The 26,932-nt window shown below is 50.9% G+C and overlaps 1 protein-coding gene across 2 annotated transcripts in view; it reads left to right on the top strand.

The window, feature by feature from the left end:
- CACNA1B (calcium voltage-gated channel subunit alpha1 B) overlaps window positions 1-26,932 on the top strand; it is a 201,545-nt gene that overhangs the window by 101,762 nt on the left and 72,851 nt on the right. For both annotated transcript variants that reach the window (XM_057721006.1, XM_057721007.1), the window contains exons 18-20: window positions 1,824-1,930; window positions 9,068-9,880; window positions 10,702-10,919. In XM_057721006.1, the coding sequence (XP_057576989.1) occupies window positions 1,824-1,930; window positions 9,068-9,880; window positions 10,702-10,919 (1,138 nt within the window). The remainder of the gene's footprint in view (window positions 1-1,823; window positions 1,931-9,067; window positions 9,881-10,701; window positions 10,920-26,932) is intronic.

The following is a 26,932-nucleotide window of genomic DNA, read 5'->3' as shown; positions in this document are numbered from 1 at the left end:
CCACGGAGGCAGCCCGTGCAGCGCGCCTCCCCTGCTCTGCTCAGCCCTCCTCCCCCACCCCAGCTGGGCTGGGACCGTGCCTGTGGGTCTAGACTGCTCCCTTCGTCTGGGTGCTGGCCTCTGAGGGTCGGGACTCCCACTGGCCTTCCCGGTACTGTTGTTGGCCTGTTCCTAGACTGAACCTCCCCGTCCAGGGGTGGCTGGAGAATGGCTCAAGCCCCTGGCTGGGGGGACCCACGCAACCACAGAGCTCTTCTTGGTGTCAGGATCTCCGGGACCACGTGCACCAGGGATGTCCAGCAGCGCTGTCGGTCTGGCACCAGCTGTCCTGGGCCGGGTGCGCTTGAGTTCGGAGCTCTCACTGCTCCTTCACGGTTGTCCGTGATGAGGACATACTGACAGGCCATGTCCCGGGGGCCCTGTATCCAAGCACAGACCCTGGGTGGTGGCCTCTTTGGGCAAACTGCCCTAATCCAGGAATTTCCTCTCTCGGGGAGTTGGCGCAGGTGGACGCCTGTTTCTGTCAGGCCAGGGGCATTCCTGGGCTGGCCAAGAGCCAAAAAGGGCGGGACTTGACACGCCCTCCTTTATACTCCCCCAAATATATGGTAGCATCATTTGTTTTGTGAAATGGAAATAAACTCACATTGAGTTTGTTTGAAGTGGAAATACACTCACGTCACATTGGAGTGATTTGAGGCCCGCAAACCAGGATGGAGCCCATAGCTGGAGGACAGAGGTCTCTAGGGTGCTTCGTGGCGGGTCTAGTTCTGCCTCACCTCTGGGGCCTGGAGTTTGAATGTCTGTTCTCTGCGGAGGGAAATCTTCAGATAGCTGACGGGGCTTAGTTGCCATTGCTGTGCCTCTAAAAGCAGATTCAAGGATGTTTCAGGACGTGTTGGGAATGCCAGCTCTCAGGGGAGCCAGGTGGGCCCGAGATTGGGGGAATGGGGGACGTGAGGGTGGCCCCAGTGATCTGCCAGGCGGCACAGACTGGTTGCCTCCCGGGGCCCACAGGCTCAGCCTGGAGCTGTTTACCTAGATCTGAGGAGCAGAGCATGTTGGTTTTGCCTGGTGATGTGGGGTCAGGGCTGGAGGGTCTGTCCAGATGTCCACTCCCTTCCCATGGAGGCCACAGAGGCAGGGCAGAGTGTCTACACAGGTGTGCACACGTGAGCACATGCCAGCCCAGGTGGCGGACGGCCATGGGGCTTCTCTCCAGGAGGTCAGTGGGGAAGGGCATGTAGGGCCGGGCCTGGTCACAGCAGGGACAGGTAGACAGATGTGACCCGACGGGTCCAGGTGGGAAAGTGCAGAGGTCTCGAGGCGGCCCTGCTAGACACGTGCCTGGTGACGGTTCCTGTGGGAGGTGCTAGGCGGAGGCCCAGGCTCAGGATGGGGAGCCCGCCCTTTGCCATGGCTCAACGCTCTGGGGCAGAGGCTGACTTCCTTCCAGTGTGACGCGTACTCTGGGGGGTGGGGGGGCAGGACCGGGCGGGAATAAAGGAGGGGTGGGTTGGCATTTCGACTGAATGAGACTGACATGCAGGAATGGGCCCCCGGGTCTGGAGCTCCGGAATGGGGTCGTCCCTGGGAGCGCCCTGGGAGGGGTGCTGACACACAGACCCTGGGGACTGTCGCCTGCAGAGGCGGGTGTCGCAGGGGGTCCGGAGTGTGGGTGGGTCGTGCTAAGGCAGGGCTGGCCGCCTGGGCCCCCTGGCTCGGGGCAGGAAGGACTCGGAGGCTCCAGGCTGAAGAGCTGGTGGCATGGGAGTGGACACAGCGCCCTCGGGCTACCTGCACGTTTCTGTCTGTCCACACAGGACGAGGAGGAAATGGAAGAAGCAGCTACTCAGAAGCTTGCTCTGCAGAAGGCCAGGGAAGTGGCCGAAGTCAGCCCCGCGTCTGCTGCGAGCATCTCCATCGCTGCGTGAGGCTCCCGGGGTGGGCTGTGGGGTGGCGGGGCCCCTGCGGAGTCCAGCTGCCCCGGGGCTCCCTCGGGGGGCCCCCGCCTTGGCTGGAGCGTGTTAGGACGCAGCCCCGCCCCAGCAGCTGAGGGGCGGGGCACCGGCTCTCCGCCCCTGCAGGGGCCTTCGAGCGGAGAGCCCACCAGGTGAAGCCTCCTTGCTGCTCCCTGCTGGGCTGAGAGCGAGGTGTGGCAGCCGTGGGTGGGAGGGGTCTGTGGAAGGCATCCCCCTGGACAGTCACGGGCCGCGCCAAGGAGTCAAAGCGTCTGACTTACGCACAGCGTTTCAGAAACGGGTTTTGTGAGCCGGAAGATTTGAGGTGATCCTTCAGCAGCCCCAGAGACTTAACACAGTTTCCAGTAGTATTGAGTTTTTGGTGTTGGGACAGAGGTCAGGAGGAGGCCGCTCTGATGAGGGGAGGTGCAGGCGGGGCGAGACGTCTGTGGGGACCGTGGTCACCCCGCGTGAGCGGAGCCTCAGGGCACGTTGCGGGAGCACTCCTGAGGGTGTTGTGGATGTCGGAGCTGGGACAGAGCGCCCGGCCCAGGGCCGAAAGCTGCGGTGGGCCGGGGGAGGTCGGTCCCCGGGCAAGGAGGCAGGAAAGGCAGGCCCAGTGCTCACCGAGTGAGCGTGAGAGAGCAGAGGGGCTTGGGGCCGGACTGAGTCCAGCCTGGAGCTGCTGGCCCTGCCTTCAGCCCTGCGCTCACCCCACACCCCCGACGCCTCCCGCTCCCCGTGCTGCGCCACGGACCCCCACGCTGTGCACACAGTGCTACGTGGTCAGAGCGCCAGGAGTGGCCTCGGCCCTCTCTGGCGACACGTGCAGGCACGGGGATGCGTGCATGTGCGCGTGGGAGTGTGTGCAGGCACGGGGATGCGTGCCTGTGCGCGTGGGAGTGTGTGCAGGCACGGGGATGCGTGCCTGTGCGCGTGGGAGTGTGTGCAGGCACGGGGATGCGTGCGTGTGCGCGTGGGAGTGTGTGCAGGCACGGGGATGCGTGCGTGTGCGCGTTGGAGTGTGTGCAGGCACGGGGATGCGTGCGTGTGCGCGTGGGAGTGTGTGCAGGCACGGGGATGCGTGCGTGTGCGCGTGGGAGTGTGTGCAGGCACGGGGATGCGTGCGTGTGCGCGTGGGAGTGTGTGCAGGCACGGGGATGCGTGCGTGTGCGCGTGGGAGTGTGTGCAGGCACGGGTGCGGGGCAGTCTCAGCAGCCCCGTTCTCGCCTGGGAGTCGCGGGCTGTGGCCTGTGTTCTGTGAGGGCACTTGCAGAGGACCTGTCTCTAAGGCGAGCAGAGAGTGCTAGCCTTTGGGGGAGAAGAAGCCAAAGGAGCTTCCAGGCCCTGGAGTCCAGGCAGGGGTGCAGGGGGCCATCAGGGAGCCAGGCAGGATGCAGCCGCCGGCATTCTGGCAGCTCCTGGGGGTTCAGTGCCCAGCTGTTCTGGAGTTTTGTTGCCCGGACAGTGCTTGGTCTGCTTGGTCCCGGGTTTGCTGTGACCTGGGTGATGTCCTGTCACAGCGCCTTCTCCCGAGCTGCGTACGCTGCTGGTGGTCTGTGTAGAGGACGTGGCTGCTGACTGGCCCGTTTATTCACTGGGGTTTCTGTGTGACGTTCGCCTTCCTGCTGTTCTGGGGGGGAGTGTGGTGTCCCGTGTACCCTGCTGCCGGCCAGGGCTGCCCGCTCCTTGGGGGTGTGCAGCAGGGTGTCGTCTGCTCCCACCTGGGCCAAGACCTCAGAGAGGAGGGGCCCTCAGCACAGCCACGGGGAGCTCGTCAGCACTCCAGGAAGGGAGGCCTGGACCCTCTTCCTCTTCCTCCGCCCCGTCCCCATTCAGGACACTGCTGTGCAGGAATAAGTCCACGGACCCGCACCCCCGGGGCCTGGGGGACACTGGTGCTCTCCCTCAGAGTGGGCCCTGAGCTTGGTGCTGGCCCGTGCAGCCACGGCCAGCCTGGGGTGTGTCCAGGCGCCCTCCTCTTGGGCAGCTGCGGGTCCTGCCGGCTCCCCCGGGATGCGGCTTTGGGCCACGTCCTCAGCCCACCTCTGTTGCACGCGCAGTGGGTCTGATGTGAACCCGGAGATCCCGCTCCCAGGCGTAGAGGGTGGTGGGTGTGAGGACCGCCGTGCGTGGTTGTTTGTTTTCATCTGTCGAGCGGAGACGTCTGAGGGTGGGAGCTGTGCTCCTGTGTCCGTCTGTCCCATCTGCCCCGATGGTTCCCTGCTCTGTTGGCAGCACCCACCTCTCCGTGTTTACATCTCTGCCCGAGCCGCTGAGGTGGTGGGAGGGGGGTCTCCTGAGTGACTCCACCCTGACCTGCTGCCCGAGGCCTGCTGTGTGGTCTGTGAGACGGGGGGCCTGGCCGAGAGGCGCTCTCTGAGCCTCTGTTGCTCAGGGAGTCTTTAGTGTCCGTGGTGTTTGACAGACTCCATCGACCGTGCCCGCGGGGACAGAGGCTCTGTGCCGGGCCCTCCTCGGGGGGGCGCCCGAGCCCCCTGGAGCCGCTGGGACTCTGGTGTCCCTGGCCTCAGGGGACGGTCCCTTCAGGCTCCTGGGAGGGAGGCACACGCAGGCTGACGTGGTCCTTCTGGTTCTCGGCTGTGTCGGCCTCGACCTCCCTGGGACGCGTGAGAGCTGGTGCCCGCGGCCCCTCCCGCACACACGCGCACGCTCACACGTGCCTGCTCCGGCCCGTGCTCTGCGTTCACAGTCTGTCACACACGCGCATCCACAGGCTCACACACGCAGTCTCGCGCCCTGCTTTGCTCACTCCCTGTGTACACACCGGCTTGCACGCAGGGCGGGCAGGCAGGAGAGCTGCTTTGAGCTCCTCACAGACGTTTGCTGACTCAGCCTTGAGAGGCAGATTCTCCCCCGGGGAAGCTACCTTGAAGGGAAATGCGTGTAAAGAGATCTGTGGCTTCTCTCTGTAGATTTTGGAAAAGCCTCCAGAAAGACTCTCTAGGGAAGATGGGCTGGTGGTGGAACCTGTTTGCCCCGGGAAGGGTGGTGGGGAGCTGGAGGACTGGCGTAGGGTCTGGGGAGCGAAGGGGTGGGGGGTGGGGCCGCGGTGCTGGCGGCTGAGCACAGTGGTCAGGAAGCGGCGCCCAGGGGAGGCTGGGGGCGGGCAAGGCCGTTGTGTTGGCCGGCTCTGCTCCGTCTGGAAGGCCAGGCGACCGCAGGGGTCAGCCCTCCCCAGTGCCAGGCGAGCGAGGTGCCAAGGCCGGCGGGGGAGGGCTGACCAGAGTTGCGGGACATGTGGTGCCTGCTCTTTGTGACCCCACTGCCCTTCCAGGGCCATGTGCGCAGAGCTGTGCTGGACGGCCTGAGGCGACTCTCTGGCCCTCTAGCCGTGGGGGTCGCTGCTCTGCTGGACGCTCTCGGTCTCTCAGCTCCTCTCGTACCCCGAGGTCTCGGCTGGTGTCATTCTGACAGCAGCATCCCTGGTCTCCCGCCCAGATGCACGCTGCAGCCTGTGCCCTGACCCGATGCGGCTCGGACGTGTTCTAGCATCTCTTAGAGCTCTCTCTGGTGTTCTCACTTTTGTTTTGTTTTGTTTTTTGCATGTGCAGTTTTGTAAAGCAAACTCGAGGTACTGTATCTCGCAGCTCATCTGTCTCCAGCGTAAACTCACCGTGAGTCTTTCTGCTACGATTTCCATCTATGGCTTCATGATAACTACACGCCAACACCTTCTGTCCGCCCCTAACTCTGCTTCCCCACTTCAAGTCATTTGCTTCAGGGGGCAGCGCCAGGCCCGCCTCACGCAGCCTGGCCGGGGACGGCGGGCACACTTCCTGACACCCTCATGTCCTGCTCGCGGGGTCAGGCTCTCTGAGCTCAGCCCCTCCTCCTCTCCCTCCTGGTCTCTGTCCTGCTGTCTACTGTCTGCCCCTGTGCTGTCACTCTGGTGTCTTGAGCAGATCTGCTTCTCCTGAGGTGACCACCACTGGGCACCGCTGGGGCTGTCTCCTTGTGGCCCCCGTGAGGCAGAGGGTTCCTTATGGGCTCAGGACATTTGTGGGGTCCTCCTGCTCCACCCTGCCTTACTTGGGAGGGGCTGTCTCTGTGATCCTTAGGAAGGCTTGTTCTAGTGAGAGCAGAGCTGCTGCCTGCCCGTGGGGCTTACGGCGACCAGCCAAAGCCTGAGGTAGAGCCATGGAAACCCCCGGGTGGCCCTGCTGGGGGTGACACCAGTTGGACTGTCCCCTGGGGCTTCTTTCTGCAGGTTAGAAGTCCCTGGAGGTGGCCAGGTGCCCTCTCTGCGTCCCGGTGGTGACGGGCGTGCCTGCGGTCCCCGAGCCCCTGCCCCCCGTCCCCTGGCCAGCACAGGGCTGGGCTCGGTGCTCCCACAAGCACGTGGGGCTGCTGGCTGCTGGGCCCCCGACGTCCACGGGGTAGGAAGGCTGGATCCCGAGTGACTGATTCACAGGATGGCACAAGATGCGGGTGTAGGTCCCAACGGTGTTGCACCTGGGCTGCTTCACGGTGTCACCGCTGGGGGTGACTGCGGGGAGACTGGCTTTCTCAGCACAGACACCTGAGCAGGGCCACGCCACAGAGACTCCTGCGTCCCGTCCGCACGGCTGGGTCGGGGGTGGCTGAGCTGGGCTCCGCCTGAACGCGGGCTGGCCGTGGTGGGGGTGGCTCCTCCCTGCGCCTCCTTCGGGAGCGCTTTTACCTGAGGACGTTGCCTGGGTCAGAGTTGCCTGAGGCACTGCGCTGTAGGTCAGAGGGCGCAGGGGGCCCGCCCCCCGCCCCCCGTTCTTGAGCTGCTTGTGAGCTTGGCGGAGACGCGCAGGGTGAGAGGCGAGCACTGGCCACCCTGTGCCACGTACCAGGCAGAGCAGGGACAGAGCAGCAGGCAGGCGGGTGCAGGCTGCCGCCCCAGCAGGGCGCCGACGCAGAGACACGTCCAGAGAGGCGGCCAGCGGCCCCGCTGCGTGCTGGGCAGTCTGTGTCTCGGGTGGCGTGAGGCCCAGAGAGGCAGTGACCCAGCAGGAGCGGGGCCGGGTAGGAGGGGAGCCTGCTAGCCACACGCGCCCTCTAGTCCAGCAGGCGTCCTGCGTGTCCGTGGACTTGAGCTGCTTCCTGGACGAGAAGGAGCTGCGTCTGAGGGTTAGGCTGAGGGCGGAGCCCGTCCCTCCTACGCCACAAGCCACCCCACGTCCCGTCATCTTTGCTGCCTGCCTGTCTCTGTTCCGACAGACGAGTCCCCAGGGCTCATGGCTGTGTCTGAGCAAGCCACCACCTGCCACCCAAATGACTCAGAGTCCAGGCCCGTCTCGGGCTACTGGGCTGATGGGGAGGCCTGACCAGTGGCCGGCTTCAGCCCTCACAGGCTCCTGCGCCTGGGGAATGCCCCTGGTGGCTGCCGTCCACTTCAGAGGGTTCAGCCTTGTTCAGAGTTGGGCCCTTTGTTTTGGTGCCAGCTAGGGATGGGTAGGTCCCCTGTGGCTCTGGGTTGAAGCCCAAAAAAGAGAAAGTGGGTCGGTTGCAAGGTGACCTCAGGAACGGGTCAGCAGGTCAGGGCCTGTGCTGGCAGCCAAAGGTATGGGTCAGCAGGTGGCCAGAGAGGCCGACCGTTGTCCCCCACATGTCGCCCTGCCTGCCCCAACCTGGGCCCCTAGGGACAGGCATCAGGCTCTTCTGTTCTCATACTTTCGAGGTGCTTCCCTGGAAATGGCTCCCCACCCTGGAGCCTGGACTAAACCTACAAAGGGGCAGGACTCAACATGCTGCTGGGTGGCCGGGGCCCAGAGCCGGGGGTGGGGGCTTCTCCAGCCTAGGCCCCCAAGGCCCTCAGGTTATGGCTCTAGACTGTGCGGTCAGTGCAGCCGGAGTCTGGCTGGGTCTCACGTCTCCTTTAGACACTTTTTCCTCTTGCCCTTGCATGCGTCTGACCCTGGCTCCGTCAGTGACTTGCTGTGGACCCTCTGTGAGTCCCGTCCTCTACGCTCAGTGTGACATGGGGACACGAGCAGAACCTAATTCCTGAGGTGGTTGTGAGGGCTGGAGGAGGTGGCCACTGATCCAAATGCCACAGCCATCCTCGTTCCTGTGCTGCCCCCGCTGCCCCCGTGGTGGTTCCAGAAACCTCCGGAGGCTGAAGGACGAGACTGGTCTCTGAGGAGGTTTCCGTCTGGCCAGGGTGGTGCCGGGTCACCAACTTTGGGGTCTTGCTCAACAAATATCCCAGAATGCAAAGGGCTTCCGTGCACCCTGGGCTGCGGACCCCACCTGTGACTGTGTGGGTGAGACTGGGGGGCGGTCCAAGCCTTGGGAGGCCTGTGTAGTGAGGGCTGGGCCTGGGCCACAGGCCACTCCTGGTGCCAGAGGGCTCTCAGCCCTGTGGAGCCGGAGAAAGGAGGGCACTGCTGACCACAGGAGGCAGCGTCCAGCCCCAGACCTGCCTGCTGGGCTAGTGGGCATTCAGCAGATGGTCACTGAGCTGAGTGGCAGCTGCCCAGATGGGGCTGACCCTCTCGGCAAGAGGCCCTGCCTGACTCCAGAGAGGGCCGGCTGCCCCTGGGGCCCCTCGCTCCCCGGGCTACTGCCCCCCCCCCCCCCCCCCGCTCCTGACAGCCCGCCTCTTCTTGGAGTCCCTCTCAGGCACCCTGTCTCCCTCTGGCCAGTGGCTTCCCTCCTGGAGGCGGAGGTGGAGAAGCCACTCCTTGGGCAGCCCGACCTCCTAGCTCCTCCTCAGTCCTGCTCCATTTGGCCGCTGCCCCCTTCCCCGCCCCATTTTGGCCTTCCTGGCGGGAAGCCCCCCTGCCTGGGAAGCCTGTCTGCCACCGCCTGCTGGTGCCTGTCATTCCCACTGCCCTGCACCCCTTGGGCCCCTAGCCTTGAGCCCCCACCCCAAGGTGAGGCCGTCACAGGGTGCGCCCCCGGGGTGGGGGCAGGGATGAGGCCTGTTTCCCGGGTATCCGCCTCCCACGGTCCCGCGACTCTGCTGGGGTCGCCGAGGCTCCTGCCGCCCGCCCCGGCCCCGCCTGCGCCCTCTGCCGTCGCTCCATCGCTGTGTGTCCATCGTGGCTTCCCCTGCGAGGCAGGGAGGTGGGGGGCGGCGCGGGGCGCGGCTCACGCCGGTCTCCCCGCAGCAGGCAGCAGAACTCGGCCAAGGCGCGCTCGGTGTGGGAGCAGCGGGCCAGCCAGCTGCGGCTGCAGAACCTGCGTGCCAGCTGCGAGGCGCTGTACAGCGAGATGGACCCCGAGGAGCGGCTGCGCTTCGCCACCTCCCGCCACCTGCGGCCCGACATGAAGACGCACCTGGACCGGCCGCTCGTGGTGGAGCCGGGCCGGGACGGCGCGCGGGGGCCCGCGGGGGGCAAGGCCCGGCCTGAGGGCGCGGAGGCCGCCGAGGGCGCGGACGCGCCGCGCAGGCACCACCGGCACAGGGACAGGGACAAGGCCGCGGCCCCGGCCCCGGCCCCGGCAGGGGAGCAGGACCGGGCGGAGGCGCCGAAGGCGGAGGGCGGGGAGCCCGGGGCCCGGGAGGAGAGGGCGAGGCCGCGCCGCAGCCGCAGCAAGGAGGCCTCGGGGCCCCGGGAGGCCCGGAGCGAGCGCGGCCGCGGCCCGGGCCCCGACGGCGGCCGGCGCCACCACCGGCGCGGCTCCCCGGAGGAGGCGGCAGAGCGGGAGCCGCGGCGCCACCGCGCGCACCGGCACGCGCCCGAGCCGGGCAGGGAGGCCGCGGCGCCCGGCGCCAAGGGCGAGCGTCGAGCGCGGCATCGCGGCGGCCCCCGGGCCGGCCCGCGGGAGGCGGAGAGCGGGGAGGAGCCGGCGCGCAGGCACCGCGCGCGGCACAAGGCGCCGTCGGCGCACGAGGAGGCGGAGAAGGAGGCGGCCGCGGAGAAGGAGGGCGAAGGGGAGGACGCGGACAAGGACAGGGAGCTCCGCAACCACCAGCCCCGGTGAGCCGGCGCGCGGCCCGCGCCTCCGTCCCGGCGCCTGTCCGGGGGGTGCCCGCCCTGCGCGGTGGGGCGGCACGTGGCGCGCAGACCCTGCGAGCCCGGGGGCGTCGCTCGGCGACCGGCAGCCGCTGTTTAGGGCGCCGGGAGGAGGAGGGGCTCAGGGTGAAGCTGCTGGGACACAGACTTGGGAGCAGAGGGAGGTGGGGAGCTGCGAAGGAAGGCCAGGCAGGAGAGCCTGCGGGAAGCCTGGGGAGGCCTCTGCGCGCAGTGGTGGAGTGGGGGGGCGCTGCGCTGCGTGGCCATGACAGAGAGGATCCCCGCCAGCCCCACGCCCACCCCAGGCAGCCCAGCCTGCTTCCTGGCCGGGGCAGGATCTGCGCAGGCTCTGTGAGAGCCCGGGGGTCGCAGGGGCCGCTGGCTGAGGCCTGCGGGTTACAGAGGCTGCGGCTCAGGAGCGGCCGCGCCTGGGCACTGCCTTTGTATGCAGAGCTCTGTGCTGGGCCTTTGCCCTGCTGGGGCCCCAGGTGGGGTGGCTTAGGGGAACCTCCTCTTGCAGGCGTCTTCCTTCTGCAGACAGTTCTGTTATATACACTTAATGTGAAGTCAGCCGTGTCTGGCCTTGTGCCAGGTTCAAATAGGTGAGTCAGTCCTGTCCCTACCTTTCAGATCTAAAAACATAGAAATGTATATGGTGATAAAACCATAACAGTGGAGACGGTCAGGGATTTATTTGATCGGGATAGGGGTTTAAGAAGCTGGGTTTTGCAGACTGAATAGGAGTGTGGGCTGCATCAGACTCTGATGTGCATTCTTGGTCGCAGGGAGTCGCACTGTGACCTGGCGGCCGGTGGGGTAACGGCTGTGGGCCCTGGGCACGCCCTGCCCAGCACCTGCCTGGAGAAGGTGGAGGAGCAGCCAGAGGACGCAGACAACCAGCGCAACGTCACCCGAATGGGCAGTCAGCCCATGGATCTGAGCAGCGCTGTGCATGTTCCCGGGACGCAGACCGGCCCTCCCGGGGAGACCACGGCTGTTCCCAGTGAGTATCTCCCCCTAGCAGTGGGGCACGGCCCACCGTGTGCGGGCCCGGTTTGCTCTCCCCGCTTCCCTCCTGCCCCACAGCAGCCACCTGGGGACAAAGCTTGCCTCTGAGAATGGTTCCCCAGCTGGAAAGTCTTTGCTGTCGGCCTCTGTGCCTCGGTATCCCTTGGCTTCCCAGGGCCTCAGAGGAGCACGGTCGCGGCTACATGTCACTTAAGCTTTAATTTTCTCCCTTCCAGACACATTTGGAAGTTACCAGGTAGGTGCCAGGCATGGCGGAGTGCAGGGGCCACAGCATGAGGGAATGGGACTGGGCTGCCCTCGTGGGGCTCAGAGTCTCACCAGGAAGACAGACCATAACATGGTCACGGCTCTTCACTGTCACACAAATGCTGCTAAGGACTGTGGTCATAGACCTGACAGGTTGAGAGCTAGTGGATGAGGGGAGGAGGGTCTCAAGGCGGTGGTCTTCCACCTACTTACATGTCGTAAGGTCCCTGGTTTGTGGTTCCGCCCAGGCCTTTGCCTGAGCTTCCCTTTTCCTTCCCCTCCCCTCCACACACCGTGCACGAGGTCCTGGTAGAGCAGCCGCTCCACGACTGACCGAGCGCGGGCGCTGAGGACCCAGGGTAAACAAAATGCCAGCCTGCAGATGACAAAGACAGGCCCTTCACACTGTGCGCAGGTGCACGGGTGTTTTGTGAGCACCAAGGCTAGAGAAAACATTGCCGGGGCAGAGGTGACTTGGAATTCCAGGTGGACATCCCGTGTTAGGCAGACCCTGGTGCTGCCACGTGCTTGCCCGTCTGCAGCCGTGCCCACACAGTGGTATTCCGTTGCACACGCCCGTTGTCTCTGGCTCAGGTGTTCTCGCCAGGGCTGCTGGACAGCGGGCAGTGCCAGGCGTAGGAGTGGAGGTGGCTGGCTCTGGCTGCGCCGCGCCCCCTTCCTTGTTGCTTTCTTGGAAGAAAGCTTTCCCTGGTCTGTTCTGTTGTCGCACCGCCCGTGGCGGGAGTGCGTCTGTCTTCCCAGACTCCCGAAATCAGCCCCTGGGTCTGATTCTTTCTGGACTAGCTCGAGGGCCCCCGCCTGGCTGTTGTCCACAGGGGTCTAGGTGTAGCCCCTCCTCCCCAACCCTGGCAACCACCGATCTTTTCACCGTCTCTGTAGTTTGCCTTTTCCAGAATGTCTTATGGGTGGGATTGGCTTCTTTCACTTAGCCGCGTGCGTTTAAGGTTCCTTTGTGTCTTTTCATGGTTTGGTAGCTCATTTCTCTTTAGTGCTGAGTAATATTCCATTGTCTGGATGGACCACACTTTGTCCGTCCACCTATTGAGGGACACCCTGGTTGCTTACACATTTTGGCAATTATGAGTAAAGCTGTTATAAGCATTCATGTTCAGGGGTTTTTTGTGGACATACACTTCCAACTCATTTGGGTTAATACCTAAGAATGTGATTTTTGGATTGTATCGTAAATCTGCCGTTAGCTTTGTAAGAAACTGGTCTAACAAATTGGCTGTGTCATTTTACATCCTCACAAGCAATAAACAAGAATTCCTGTTGCTCCACAACCTCTTCAACATTTGGTATTGTCAGTGTTTTGGATTTTCGCCATTCTGATGTTTGTAATGATATTTCATTGTTTTAATTTGCAATTCCTTAATGACATATGATTTTGACCTTCTTTTAATATGCTGATATGACATCTGTATGTCTTTGGTGAGGTGCCTGTTCATATCTTTTGCCCACTTTCAAATTTTTTTGCTTAAAAAAAATTGTAGAGACAATTTTTTTTTTAAGACCAGTTTAAGGTTCAAAACAAAATTGAGAGGAGGGTACACAGATTTCCGTATACTCTCTGTCCCCACACATGCATAGCCTTCCCTGTCATCAGCATCACTCATTAGGATGGTGTGTTTTGTTTTGTTTTACTGAGGATGAACCTGCACTGATACATCATAATCACCCAAAGTCCATAGGTTATGTTAGATTCACTCTTGGGTGTTGTACATTCTGTGGGTTTGGACAAATGTGCAATGACATATTTCCATCATTGTAACATGACACACAATATTTTCACTGCCCGAAACGTTCTCTGTGCTTTGCCTATTCATCCTTCCTCACCCCCCACCAACATCTGGGAACCACTGATCTCGTCATTATTTTTGCTGTTTTGCCTTTTCTGGAATGTCATATAGTTGGAATCATATAGCGTGTAGCCTGTTGAGATTGGCTTCTTTCACTTACCAACATGCATTTAAGGTTCCTCCATGTTTTTTCATGGTTTGATAGCTCATTTCTTTTTAGTGCTGAATAATATTCCATTGTCTGGATGGACCTTAACTTCTTCATCCGTTAAACTGCTGGAGAACATCTTGGTTGCCTCCAGATTTTGGCAATTATGAATAAAGCTGCTCTAGACATCTGTGTGCACGTTTTTGGGTGGACATAAGTTTTCAACGCCTTTGGCTAAATACTAAAGACAGTGATGGTTGGATCTTATGGCAAGAATATGTTTAGTTTTGTAAGAAACCGCCAAGCTGGCTGTACCACAAGGAATAAATGAGAATTCCTGTTGTCCCACGTCTTTGCCAGCATTTGGTGTTGTCAGTGTTCATATTTTGGCCATTCTAATAGGTGTGCAGTGGTATCAGATTGTTTTAATGTGCATTTCCCTGAAAACATCTGCTGTGGAACATCTTCGTATGCTTATTTACCCTCCATGTATCTTCTTTGGTGAGGCATCTGTTACAGTCTTTTGCCCATTTTTTAATCAGGTGGTTTTTATTGTTGAGTTTTAGGCACTCTTTGTGTGTTTTGGGTAGCCGCCTTTTATCAGATGTGTCTTTTGCAAACATTTCTCCCAGTTTGCTGCTCATCTTCTTGCCCTCTTGATGTCTTTCACACACAGAGTGAAAGTTGTTACTTATCTCCTGGGAGTGTTATGGTTTTGCATTTCACCTTTAGGCCTATGAGCCATTTTGGGTTCATTTTTATGAAGGGTGTAAAGTTTCTCTAGATTAATTTTTTTTTTTTTTGCATGTGGATGTCCAGTTGTTCCAATACCATTTACTGAAGAGACTATCTTTCTTCCGCTGTGTTGCCTTTGTTCCTGTGTCGAAAATCCATTGACTGTTATTTGTGGGGGTCTGTTTCTGGATTCTTTCCTCTGTTCTGTTGATCTGTTTGCTCATTCTTTCACCAGTACCACACTGTCTTCATTACTGTAGCTGTATAGTAAGTCTTGAAGTTGGGTAGTGCCGGTCCCCTTTGGTCTTCTTTCATATTTGTGTTGGCTGTTCTGAGTCTTTTACATCTCCACATGAACTTTAGAATCGTTTTGCTGATATCCATAAAATAGCTTGCTGGGGTTTTGACTGAGATTGCATTGAGTCTGTGGATCGCGTTGGGAAGCACTGACAACTTGACAGTGTGGAGTCCTCCGGTCCATGAACTTGGCACATCTCTCCGTTCATTTAGTTCTTTTATTTCATTCATCAGAGTTTGCAGTTTTCCTCATAGGGATCTTGTACATATTTTGTTAGATTTATACTTAAGTGTTTCATTTTGGTGGGGTGCTAATGAAAACAGTGTTGTCTTTTCATTTTAAATTTCACTTGTTCACTGTCTGTATAGGAAAACAATGGACTTTTGTATGTTAACTTTGTATCCTACAGCCTTGCTACAGTCAGTTATTAGTTCCAGGAATTTTTTTGTTGATTCTTTCAGATTTTCTTTATAGATGATCAAGTCATCTGCAAACAAATACAATTTTTTGTCTTATTTCCCAATCTGTATACTTTTATTCCCCTCCCCACCCCCCATTTTTTTGCCTTACTGCATTAGCAAGAACTTCCAGTATAGTGTTGGAAAGGAGCAGTGAAAGGGGATCTCTTTTCCTTGTGTGTGAGCTTAGTAGGAAAGCTTTGGGTGTCTCACCATTAAGTATGATGTTAGGTATAGGTTTTTTGATACATATTCTTTATAAAGCTGAGGAAGTTTACTCTGTTCCAACTTACTGACAGTTTTTATGATGATGGGTGTTGGATTTGTCAGGTGCTTTCTCTGCAGCTGCTGATATGATCGTATGGTTTTTCTTGTTTAGTTCGTAATGTTATAGATTACATTAATTGATTTTTGAATGCTGAAACAGCCTCTCATACCTCAGATTAATACCACTTGGTTGTGGTATGTAAGTCTTTTTTATATTTTTGGGGGTTCGATTTGTTAACGTTTTGTTGAGAATTTTTACATCTATATTCATGGGAGATAGTAGTCTATAGTTTTCTTGTGATGGCTTATCTGGTTTTAGTATTAAGGTAATGCTGGCCTCCTAGAATTAGTTCAAAGTATTCCCTTTGCTTCTATCTCCTGAAGGAGACTGTAGAGAAAGGGTATGATTTCTTTCTTAAATATTTGGTAGAATTCACCAGTGAACCCATCTGGGCCTGGTGCTTTCTGTTTTAGAAGGCAATCGATTATTGATTCAATCTCTTTAATAGATGTGAACCTATTTAGATTGCCTGTTTCTTCTTGTGTGAGTTTTGGCAGATGTGTCCTTCCAAGGAATTGGTCCATTTCAAGTAGTTTATCAAGTTTGTGGGCATAGAGTTGTTCATAGTATTAATTTATTATCATTTTGATGTCCATGGGATCAGTAGTGATGTTTCTTTTTTATTTCTGACATTAGGAATTTGTATTTTCCCTCTTTTATCTTAGTTAGCCTGGCTAGAGGCATATCAATTTGACTAATCTTTTCAAGGAACCAGCTTTTGGTTTCAGTGATCTCTGTTGATTTGCTGCTTTCAGGTTCATTGATTTCTGCTCTAATACTCTATTTCTTTTCTTCTGCTTACTGTGGACTTAAGTTGCTCTTCTTTCTCTTCCTGAGGTGGAAACCTAGATTATTGGTCTTTCTAATTTTCTAATTTATGCATTCATTGCTAAAAATTTCCTTCTAAGCGTTGCTTTTGCTGCATCCAACAAACTTTGTTAAGGTGTGTTTTCATTTTCATTTAGTTAAAAATATTTTAAAATTTCTCTTGAAATTTCTTCTTTGACCCATATGTTATCTAGAAGTGTGTTGTTAATCTTTACACATTTTGAGATTTATCTTTCTGTTATTGATTTCTAGTTTATTTCACTGTGGTCTGAAAACAGACATTTTGTCTGCTTTTATTTGGGTTATTTGTTTTCTAATTGTTGAGTTTTTAGAGTTCTTTGTATAATTTTGATAAAGACTTTTATCAGGTATGTGATTTGCAAATATTTTCTCCGAGTTTGTGGCTTGTATTTTCACATTCTTAATGCCTGGTGTTTTTTGATTGTTAGCTGGCGGGACGGTTAATTTGGTCCCTAGTATTACTTCTGCGAGGAGCAGAAATCTAGGCTATTGACCTTTATATGTTAATTTTGTATCCTACTACTTTTCTGAATCCTCAAATTGTTCATTAGTTTTAGCATTGATTCTCTTCTTTTCCCAAGTATATTATATAAAATTTTGCAAATACAGTTGTAACATTCCTTTCCAAATATTAGGTCTGTCTTCCTTCCTTCCTCCCTCCCTCCCTTCCTCCCTTCCTTTCTTTCTCCCCACCCCCTCCTCCCCTACCCCCCCTTCCCTCTTCTTTTGGCCTGATTGCAGTAGCTAATGTACTAACAGTGGTGTTAGTGGTACCCTCACCTTGTTTCTGCCTACACTAAGTAAGATTCTGGTTTTGGGCTTGAGAGGGAGGGTGTGTATGTGTGTGTGTGTGTGTGTGTGTGTGTGTGTGTGTGTGTGTGTGTGTGTGTATAAAATCCTGTTATAATATTCATTAATTTTTATTTCATTAAGTATTTTTTGTCTGGAATAGATGTTGAGTTTTGTTGAAGGCCTTTTCGGCATCTATAGAGATCATATATTTCCCCTTAAATATGGGGATTTATAGTAATAAGTTTTCAGATCTTGAACTATCTTTGCAATCTTAGAATAAACCCCAGTAGATTATCATATTTATTTTTTAATGTGATGTTGAATTGTTTGATAATATTGATACTTTAAGGAGGATTTTTGGATTGAGATGTATTTTAGAATATTGAGATGTGTTCTGCAGCTTTCCTGTATTATGTTCAAGTGTCATAAGGTTTAGGTATTAATGCTATATAGTTATCTCTTGCTTAACTTCACTAATCCATTTCTGAAAATCAAATGTTGTAATGGAAGTCCCATTTCCCATTACATGGGGAAAAATGTAATGTACTATAAAAATTATAATGTATTATAATTGGTTGTACTCAAAATCGCCAATTTCTTAAAATATAACTAAAGCACAGTGAATTACTGGAAAGTAAAAACTATCATATTAGTACATAAAACACTTAATATATTGTTTCCTTATCACCGCAGTTAAAATAGGTGTTAACACACAGTTGCTTTGGACACTTCCTTCAGTGAAACTTGCACTTTTCAGAAACATCCACACATGATTCTGACAGCCAGCCAACTGGCTTTGGAATCTTGCTTGACAGATTTCCCCCATATTAAAAAAAAGAATGTATTGAGTTTTGGGGATGTATACATTTTTCCTACATAAACAACAGTCAAGAAAACCTTGACAACGTTGTAATGAGAGAGACATATATTCTCCCGAAGTGTGAGTATTATAAAACTAAGAGGTGCTCTGTTGAGAAATTTCACCCGAGGAGATGTTTCTGTAGGATATACCTATTATTCCATAAAAAGAATTAGAATGTTTGCTTCTTTTCCTTTTCTGGGATAGTTTAAGTAGCATTAGGATTACTTGGTCTTTAAAGATTTGGTACAATTCCTTTGTAAAATCATCTGGGTTTGGTCTTTGTTGTTGTTGTTGTTAAGGATAGCTCTTTGATCATTTATCTGAACTGTATGGATATTGGTCTGTTTAAGCTTTCTTATCTCCTAAGATCAGTTTGGTAAATTATAATTTCCTTAGAAATAATCCATCTGATCTGGGTTTTCCAATTTATGTACATAGAGTTATGCAAAGAATTGGCTTACATTTTTAAAACAGTTTCCTCTGGTTCAGTGTTCTTTTCCCCCTTCTCATTTTTTATCCTGTGTATTTTGTGTTCCCTCCCCCCTTATTTTCTTGATTAAATTAGTAAGTCGTTTATTTTGTAGATTTTTGTGAAAAGAACCAGCATCTTTATGTATTAGTTCTACTGTGTTTTTTTAAATCATTTTTTGCCAGTTTTCTTTTCATTATTTCCCTCTTTCTGCCTTTTTTTTTACTTTGTCATTCCTTTTCTAGCTTCTCTAGATGGAGGCTTAAGTTTATTTTAGTCTTTAGTTTTTATTATATGATTATTCAAGGCTGTGAATTTTCCTCTGATTACTAATTTAATTGTAGCCTATAGATTCTGATATTTGATGTTTTCATTTTCACTAGATTTTAAAGGAATTGCACAATTTTGGTTTGTATTTCCCTTTGGTGTTTGTAGATTCCTTGGGATTTACTATATAGAGAATCAAGTACTCTGCAAATGAACAGTTTTATTTCTTACTTTCTGATACGTGTGCCTCTTATTTCCCTTCCTCCCTTGTGACGCTGGCTGTAACTTCTGGGACAGTGTTGGGTAGCAGTGGTGAGAACTGACATCTTCCCTTCTTCCCATTTTGTGGGAGGAGGGAGCGCTTAGTCTTTCACCAGTAAGTATGATGTTAGCTGTAGGGTTTTTGTTTTTGTTTTTGTTTGGGTTTTTTTTTTTTTTTTAAGACATTCTTTATCAGGTTGAGGAAATTCCCCTTTATCTCTTTTTTTGTAAGCTTTTATATTAAATGAGTGTTGAATTTTATCAAATTTTCTGCCTCAATTTGTATGATCAAGTGGTTTTTCTTCTGTAATATGGTAGTTTACATTGATTGATTTTCAAATATTGACCTGCCTTGCATCCCTGGGATAAACTCTACTGGTCATTGTGTGTAATTATTTTTATATATTGCTGATTTCTGTTTGATAATATTTTGTTAGAGAGTTTTGCCTCTGTATTTACGAGGGATATTGCTCTATAGTTTTCTTTTTTTGTACTCTTTGTCTGGTTTTGGTATCAGAATAATACTGAACTCATACAATGAATTGGACAGTGTTTCTCATTATGTTTTTTTGGAGGAGATTGTATAGAACTGGTGTTAATTTTTTAAATGTTGGGTAGAATTTGCCAATGAAACATTTCTTTTTTGGAATTTAAAAATTATCCTTAATAGGGCTATGTTTTCTCATCATATTGGGTGAGTAGCATTAGTTTGTGCTTTTGAAGGAATTGGCCCCTTTCATTTAAGTTGTCAAATTTATGTGTGTATAGTTGTTTGTAGTATTCCCTTACTCTCTCTCGATGTCTGCATGGTCTGTAGTGACAGCCCCTGTCTCATTCTGGGTGTTGGTACTTTGTGTCTTGTCTCTTTTTTGTCAGTCTTACTAGAAATTTGCTACTCTCATCAACCTTTTCAAAGAAACGGATTCTTGTTTCACTGATTTTCTCTACTGTTTTTCTGTTTCCATTTGCGTTTGATTTCTGCTCTTTATTCCTTTCTTCTTTCTGTTTGCTTTGGGTTTATTTTGCTCTTTTTTAGTTTCCTGAGATGGGAGCTTAGATTGATTTGTCTTTTTCTCTTTTCTTATGTAAACATTTAACGCTGTAGATTTTCTTCTTAGTACTGCTTTAGCTGTGTCCCACAGATTTTGATATGTTACCTTTTCATTTTTATTCAGTTCTGTTTTCAGATTTTCACTTGAGACTCTCTTTGACTCGTGGATTATTTACAGATGTATTATTTAGTTTCCAAGTGTTTGGAGATTTTCCTGTTATCTTTCTGTTTGGCATCTAGTTTGCTTATTTTGTGGTCAGTGAACACACTCCGTATGATTTCAGTTCTTTTAAATTTGTTAAGGTTTGTTTCATGGCCCAGGATATGGCCTATCTGTTCTGTATGTTCTCTGTGTGCTGGAAAAGAGGCGTGTACGGCAGTTGCTGGGTGGAGTCGTCCGTAAGTACCAGTTAAAGCCTGCTGGATCCTCTGAAGTTCTGAGCACATGCTGATTTTCTGTCTAGATCTATCAATGGTCGAGAAAGAGATGTTCCAGTATCCAACTGTAAATATGCTTCTTACACCCCTCTCCAGATCAAATATCTATTTCTTTTTTATCTGTTTTGCTTCACATATTTTTCAGCTCTGTTGTTGAGTACATACACATTTAGAATCCTGTCTTCTTGAAAGACTGACCCTTTTATCATTGTGTAATGTGTCCCTTGTACCTGATAAATGTCTTTGCTTTGATGTTTACTTTATCTGACTTAAATATACTCACCCTTGTTTTTTTAGATTAATACTTGCATATAAGATGTATATCTTTGTCATCTTTTTACTTTTAATCTAGCTGTATAGCTATATTTTAGGTTAGTTTCTCGTAGACAGCATATCGTTGGGTCGTGTTTTTCATCCACTCTGTCAGCTCTTTTTGTGTGTGTGTGTATTTAGACAATTTATAGCTAATGTAATTATATATTATGGCTTATATCTGCTGTTTTATTTTTCGTATTGTTTATTCTTCCTACTTTTATTTATTTTTTATTTTTTGGCCATGCCGTGTGGCATGTGGGATCTTAGTTCCCCAACCAGGGATCAAACCTGTGCCCCCTGCATTGGAACCACGCAGTCTTAACCACTGGACTGCCAGGAAAGCCCCCCTATGCTTTCTGTTTTTTATTTCTCTGGTTTCTTTTTCCTGTATTCCTGTGGGTTACTTGTAAATATTTCAGAATTCCACTTCGATTTCTCTGTAGTATTTTTGAGTGTATCTCTTTGTATTGGTTTCTAATGGTTCCTCTAGGTATTACATATATATAACTTGTACCAGTCTCCTAGGGTTTTCATTTTACCAGTTGGAGTGAAGTATAGAAACTTTACCTCTCTTTTTCCTCCCCATGTATAAAATAATCAAACATTTCCTTTACATATATTTAGAAGCAAATCATTGTGTGTTATAATTTTTGCTTCAACTGGCAAACATAATTCAGAAAACTCAAGAGGAGAAGGGAAGTGTGTTGTATTTTTACTCTTTCTGTTGTTCTTTGTTTCTTCCTTCCTGATATTCCTATAGTTCTTCTTTCATAACTTACTTTCTGTTTGGAGGACCTTCCTTAGCCATTCTTTTAGGGTATGTCTACAGGTCTACAGGAAACTACAAATTCTCTTAGTTTTCCTTCATCTGAGAATGTCTTGATTTTCCTTTCATTCCTGAAGGATATTTTCACTGGGTATAGAATTCTGGGTTGACAGTTCTTTTTTTTTCAGCACTTGAAAAAACGTGTGCCTCATCCTTCTGACCTCCATGGTTTCTGATGAGAAATCCACTGTCATTCGAATTGTTTCCTTCCTATAGGTAAGATGTTGTTTCTCTCTCGCTGCTTTCAAGATTTTTTTTCTTTGTCTTTATATTTCAGAAGTTTGATTATGATGTATTTTGGCATGAGTTTCTTTAGGTTTATCCTGTTTGAGGTTCACTCAGCTTCTTGAAATTGTAGGTTTGTGTCTTTTTGACAGTTTTGGAAATTTTTCATCCATATGTCTTTGAATACGTCTTCAGCTCTGCCCTCTCTCTTTTCTTTCCAGGACTCTGTTGACCTGAAAGGTCCCTGAGGCTCTGTTTACTTTTTTCAGCCTATTTTCTCTCTGTTGTTCAGATTGAGTAATTTCTACTGTTCTGTCTTCCAGTTCACTAATTCTTTCCTCTGTGCCCTCCATTCTGCTGTTGAGGCCATCTATTAAGTTTTTAATTTTAGTTATTGTATTTTTCAGTTCTAAAATTTGTTTGGTTTTTTATATCTTCTATTTCTTTGCTGAGATTTTTTTTTCCTCATTTGTTTCAAATCTGTTTTTAATCATCTGTTGAAGCATTTTTATGATGGGTGCTTTCACATCATTCTCAGATAATTCTAACATCTGTATTATCTTGGTATCTATTGATTGTCTTTTCTCATTCACATTGAGATTATCCTGGTTCTTGGTATGACAGGTGATTTTTGACTGAAACCTAGACATTTTGATATTATGTTATGAGCCTCTGAGTCTTATTTAAGTCTTCTGTGTTTGCTGGTCTGCTGTGACACCACTCCAGTAGGGGGAGGGCTGGGGAGCTGTCTCATTATTGACAAATTGGGGTGAGATACAATTTGACCTCCACTGACCTCACCTGACCTCCATTGATACCCAGTGGGAGTGGGCTCCTTGTGCCAGCTGGGCTGAGCTGGAAATGCTAGCTCCCTCCTGGGCCTCCACTGATACCATCTTGTCTGGAAGAGAGGGGAAGACTCGTTCCTGCTCCCTGCATCGTCTCCATTGACACAATAAGGGTTTACTTACTACCTCTGGGTGGTGGTACGAGTCCCGACTTTCCACTAAGATTCACGCTAGCAAATAAAGGGAGGGGGGGTGCCTCTTTACCTCTGGGCAGGAATAGAAGTCCAGGCTCCCCACGTAATCTTTTCTGACACTGAGTGGGATTGGAGTCTTATTATTGCCACAGGGTGGGTATGAATGTTCCTGCACTCACTTGGCTCTCTGATACCACCTCAGCAGGGGCTCTGGGTACCTCATTACAGACTGGTGAGGGTGGAGGTCTAGGCTCCCCACTTGGCCTCTGCTCATAGGAGGGGAGGTAGGCCTGCCGTGTTAGTGATGTTTTCTGTGGTGTTAGTAGAGTGGTTATTGGCTATAAGTTTCCCACCTGGTTAGGCTGTACCTTTCCTGGTCCTGTCACTAGGGAGAGCTGGCCTTTAAAAATCTTTCCTGTTGGCATTTCTGGGTTGGTGGCTTCTCTAGCACCAAGGGTATATGAGGCATAAAAGAAAACCCAGAAAAAAACCCCTGTTGTTGTATTGTTCCCCAGGTTCCACGATCCCAGCCAATCTGCCTTCTTTTTTCTGCCATTCAGAATCTTCTTAGGTTGGCCGTATGTGTGATGTCCAGGGTTTTTAGCTGTGCTTGGAAGGATGAGTGGAAGAAAGTACTTCCATTCCATCTTTCCAGAGGCTGAAGTCTTCAGTTAATTATTTATTTATTTATTATGTATTTATTTATGTATTTTATTGGCTGTGTTGGGTCTTTTTTGCTGTGCGCGGGCTTTTTTTTTTAGTTGCGGTGAGTGGGGGCTACTCTTCATTGTGATGCGCGGGCTCCTCATTGCCGTGGCTTCTGTTGTTGCGGAGCACGGGCTCTAGGTGCGTGGGCTTCAGTCGTTGCAGCACGTGGGCTCGATAGTTGTGGCTCACGGGCTGTAGAGCGCAGGCTCAGTCGTTGTGGCGCATGGGCTTCGTTGCCCCGCGGCATGTGGGATCTTCCTGGAGCAGGGATCGAACCTGTGTCCCCTTCATTGGCAGGTGGATTCTCAACCACTGCGCCACCTAGGAAGCCCCAGTTAAGTTTTATATATGGCATGAGGTAAGGGTTGAAGTTCTTATTCTGCACCACCACCAGCACAGATGTCCATTTGTTCCATTACTGTTTTTAGAAGAGTCTGTCCTTTTCCATAGAATTACTTTGGTACTTTTGTCAAAAATCAGTTGAAAGATGTTATATCATTTCAGTTTTTTTCTGGGATTACAGTTTTAAATGGTAGTTCTATTACATTGTTTTATTTTTGTTTTTCAGACATTTCCAGTTATACAAATGTTGACTCTCCCTTGTGTATCTTCTGTATGAATTTCTCTCTTACCCTTTTGAAAACTTGTTCCTTATTTCATATTTTTTTCTCTTGGCTCATTTCTCTCTTACATTCTTTTTCCCTTGCTATAATTTCAGTCATATCTATTTTCCCTTGGACTTATCTGTTATCTCCTTGTGATTTATAAGATGGTTTTGTTTTTCTCATTAACTTTATTTCTCAGGTGGTTTAGTCCTTTTTTTTCTTCTTCAATTTCTCTCATAAGTTCGGTGAGCTCTCATTTCACATTGTTGCCGAGAAAAACCTGGCCTCTGTTCACCGACGCCAAGTAGAAATACGGAGACAGCGCTTTGGAGGAGTAGAAAGGAGTTGCTTTACTGCTTTGCCAGGCAAAGGGGGAACATGGTGGCTAGCGCCTCAGGAACGGTGCCCCCCTCCCTGGGGAACAGACAGAGGGCCTATAGTCGGGGCGCGTGGCCGGGGTGGGCGATCAGGATCAAGACAGTCACAGTGCCGCATTCTACTGATGGGTCGGTGGTGAGGTAGAAGGAGTCAGCATCCTCCGCCTTCAGGTCCAGCTGGTCCGGGGTCTCCATGCGTGTGGGCAGCGAACCCTCCTTCATCATTCACTTCGCGCACCTGGAGGGGGTTTCAACGTCTGCACAATAGCTCAAAGATATTGCTGTGTGTATTGTTGCTGGGGCAACAGGACCTGCCCCGAGGCTGCTCTTGCCTGTTTCTCCTGGGTCTCGTGCAGCCCCTCCCTTCACGAATGAACACCTGCTTGCATCTGCCCACTGGAACTCAGGGAAGGTCCTGGAGGCTGAATGCAGGCTGCTTTCCTGTAATCAGAGAAATAGGGGCCACGGAAAGGCTTTGTGCCGAGGAGCCGCACAGGGCCCTGCTTGGTATCCGCATCACCGAGTTGTCCATCCAGTTTTATTGTGAGCCTTTGACTCTTTTGTGGCGTTTTTTCCCTTATCAACAACTGTTAGTTTAATTATATTTAATTCGTGTTGGAAAGGTGTGTAACAGTTTTCCTCTGCTTGGCAGTTGTATTTTTGTGAAGTATTTTTATTACCTGAAACGTTTTCACCGTTACTTTCTGTGTTCTTATGTAGAAGCTTTGTGTGGATGTTGGGTTCATTTTTCTGGTAATGAGGAAGTATCTTACAGTTTCTTGGACCAAAAATTACATGTGATTTTGTGAAGAGTAGGGGAGGGGTTTGGGCAGCTCACTTGATTTCTAGTTCAAGAACAACTTCTTATATTAGTACGGTGAAACCCAGTTTCTTTTTCCAGTGGTACCTAGTGGGGAGTGTTATCTAGTCCTGATTCTATGATGAAATCCTATCTCTGGAGGACCCTGGACCTCAGACACTGGTTTCTTCTTTCCCTCCGTCACTGAGCCACTGACGTCGCGTTTCTTACTGTCTTTTCAAGGTTGCCACCACCAGTGCCTCGTACTTTCCAGTCCCTTCCTTTCAAGTCCCTAGAAGCAGTGCCCTGACCCAGCGGGTCTCACACCTGTTCTCAGTATTTCCCTGCTTGGGGGGTGCGCTTCTCTCCTGTGGGTGAACAAGTTGATGTCCGTGTGCCAGCATCACCAGGACCCTCCCCACACAGCCCCTGCCTGATTCTGCAGGTCTGAGGTTTGTTTTCCAGGCACGTGTAGATTCAAGTTTGTAGTTTTCTTATTTCCCATACGCTGTAGGCATGGACTGCGGATGAATTATCACCTCTCCTTATTGACCATGTGGGTTATGGAGCACGTAGGGAGAAATCTGAGTGTGGGTGACTGCGTTATCTGTGGGAGCCGGCCTCTTGCCTTTTTAGTTTCTTCTGGACTTGTAGTTACGGCCATATTGATCTCGGGTGACCTCAGCCCACAGGGGCTTGAAGCGGGGTTTCAGCTCCCGGTCAGTGATTGAGGTCGGGTAGCGGTGGTGAGAGCACTAGTCACTAGACCAGTGGTCAGTGACAAGGCCCTGGCCCTACGGCTTTGCAGAAAAGAGTTCCCACAAAGACGGAAGGTAGCGAAACAAGTAAAGTATTTATCAGGAGAAAGAAAAGGAGCCGAATACGTGTGGGTAGGCACACGGGCACGCCCTCACGGCAGTTTGAATCACTTATATGGGGCATCTCTTCCGTGTTTCCTTTGACCAATCATTCTGATGTGCCTGGTTCAGAGCCCGTATTTGTTGTATCTGAGGATTTTCCCACGTGTGTGTGCGCATCTCTTAGCCAAGATGGGTTCCACTGAAGAGGCCTGTGGGTAGATTTGGCCACTTGGCATTACTCCCCTTTTGACCTCCAAGGAGGCTTTCTGCACATGTGTGGTCGGGGGAGGTCTGCTGACTTCGAGAATGAGGAATGTGTGGTCTCTTATCTTCTCTCTGGGCAGGGCCCAGCCTCCTCTCCCAATTGTCCTGCTGTTCCTGTCTCAGAGTATCGGTGGGTCCGCAGGGAACGAACTCAGACTGTTTGCCTTGGGGGCCCATCTGTCTCCTGCCTCGATATTGCATTTTTAATTTCCTTCCTTCTTTTCTTCTTTCCATCCTTCGCTCCCTTCTTTCTTTCCTCCTTCTCTCCTTCCCTTGATAAACTCTTTTTTCCCCTAAAAGTTTGTCAGTTTTAACAGACTGCTAAAGTCTCAACTTTGGCTTTCTTGAGCTTCTCTGTTGTCTCTTTTTAGTTTCATTAATTTATGTTCTTATTTATTATTTCCTTTCTTTTGCCTTTTTTTTTTTTTTAATCTCCTGGATAACCTTTATGTATTTATACATCCAAAAGCATATGTGTGTATGATTGCATGCAAGTCTATTCTTTTTTGTTTGTTTTTGTTTTTGTTTTAAGCTCTTTATTGGAATATAATTGCTTTACGCTGCTGTGCCAGTTTCTGAGGTGCACCAGAGTGGATCAGCTGTATTTATACACACGTCCCCACCTTTTGCTTTCTTTGTCTTTATGGTTGCCTCTTTCCCTATTTATTAGTTGAATACTCAGCTCTGACACAAGCCTTTCTACTTTGCTAGGGTGTTTAAGGCTTTAACTTTCACTCTAAGAATTATTGTAGTTTTATCTTACAAGTTATGAAACACCATATTTTTTAGTTCTAAAGTTTCATTATGGTTTCTTATTTGATCCATTAGTTATTTGTAAGTACAGTTTTGAACTCCCAAATGGCAGAGGTTTCTTTATTTGTTAAAAAAATTTTTTCTGTTGATTTCATTTTTTTCTTGTATTTTATCACTCTTTGCATTTCAGATCATCCCTGGTGGCTTTTTTTTCCTTCTGCATGATGGATATCTTTCCTAGTTTCTTTTAG

The sequence above is a fragment of the Hippopotamus amphibius genome, chromosome 2 (assembly GCF_030028045.1).
Source record: "Hippopotamus amphibius kiboko isolate mHipAmp2 chromosome 2, mHipAmp2.hap2, whole genome shotgun sequence".
NCBI classification, from domain to species: Eukaryota; Metazoa; Chordata; class Mammalia; order Artiodactyla; family Hippopotamidae; genus Hippopotamus; species Hippopotamus amphibius.
The sequence above is the reverse complement of the archived record's forward strand: the minus strand, read 5'-3'. Positions and strand labels throughout refer to the sequence as shown.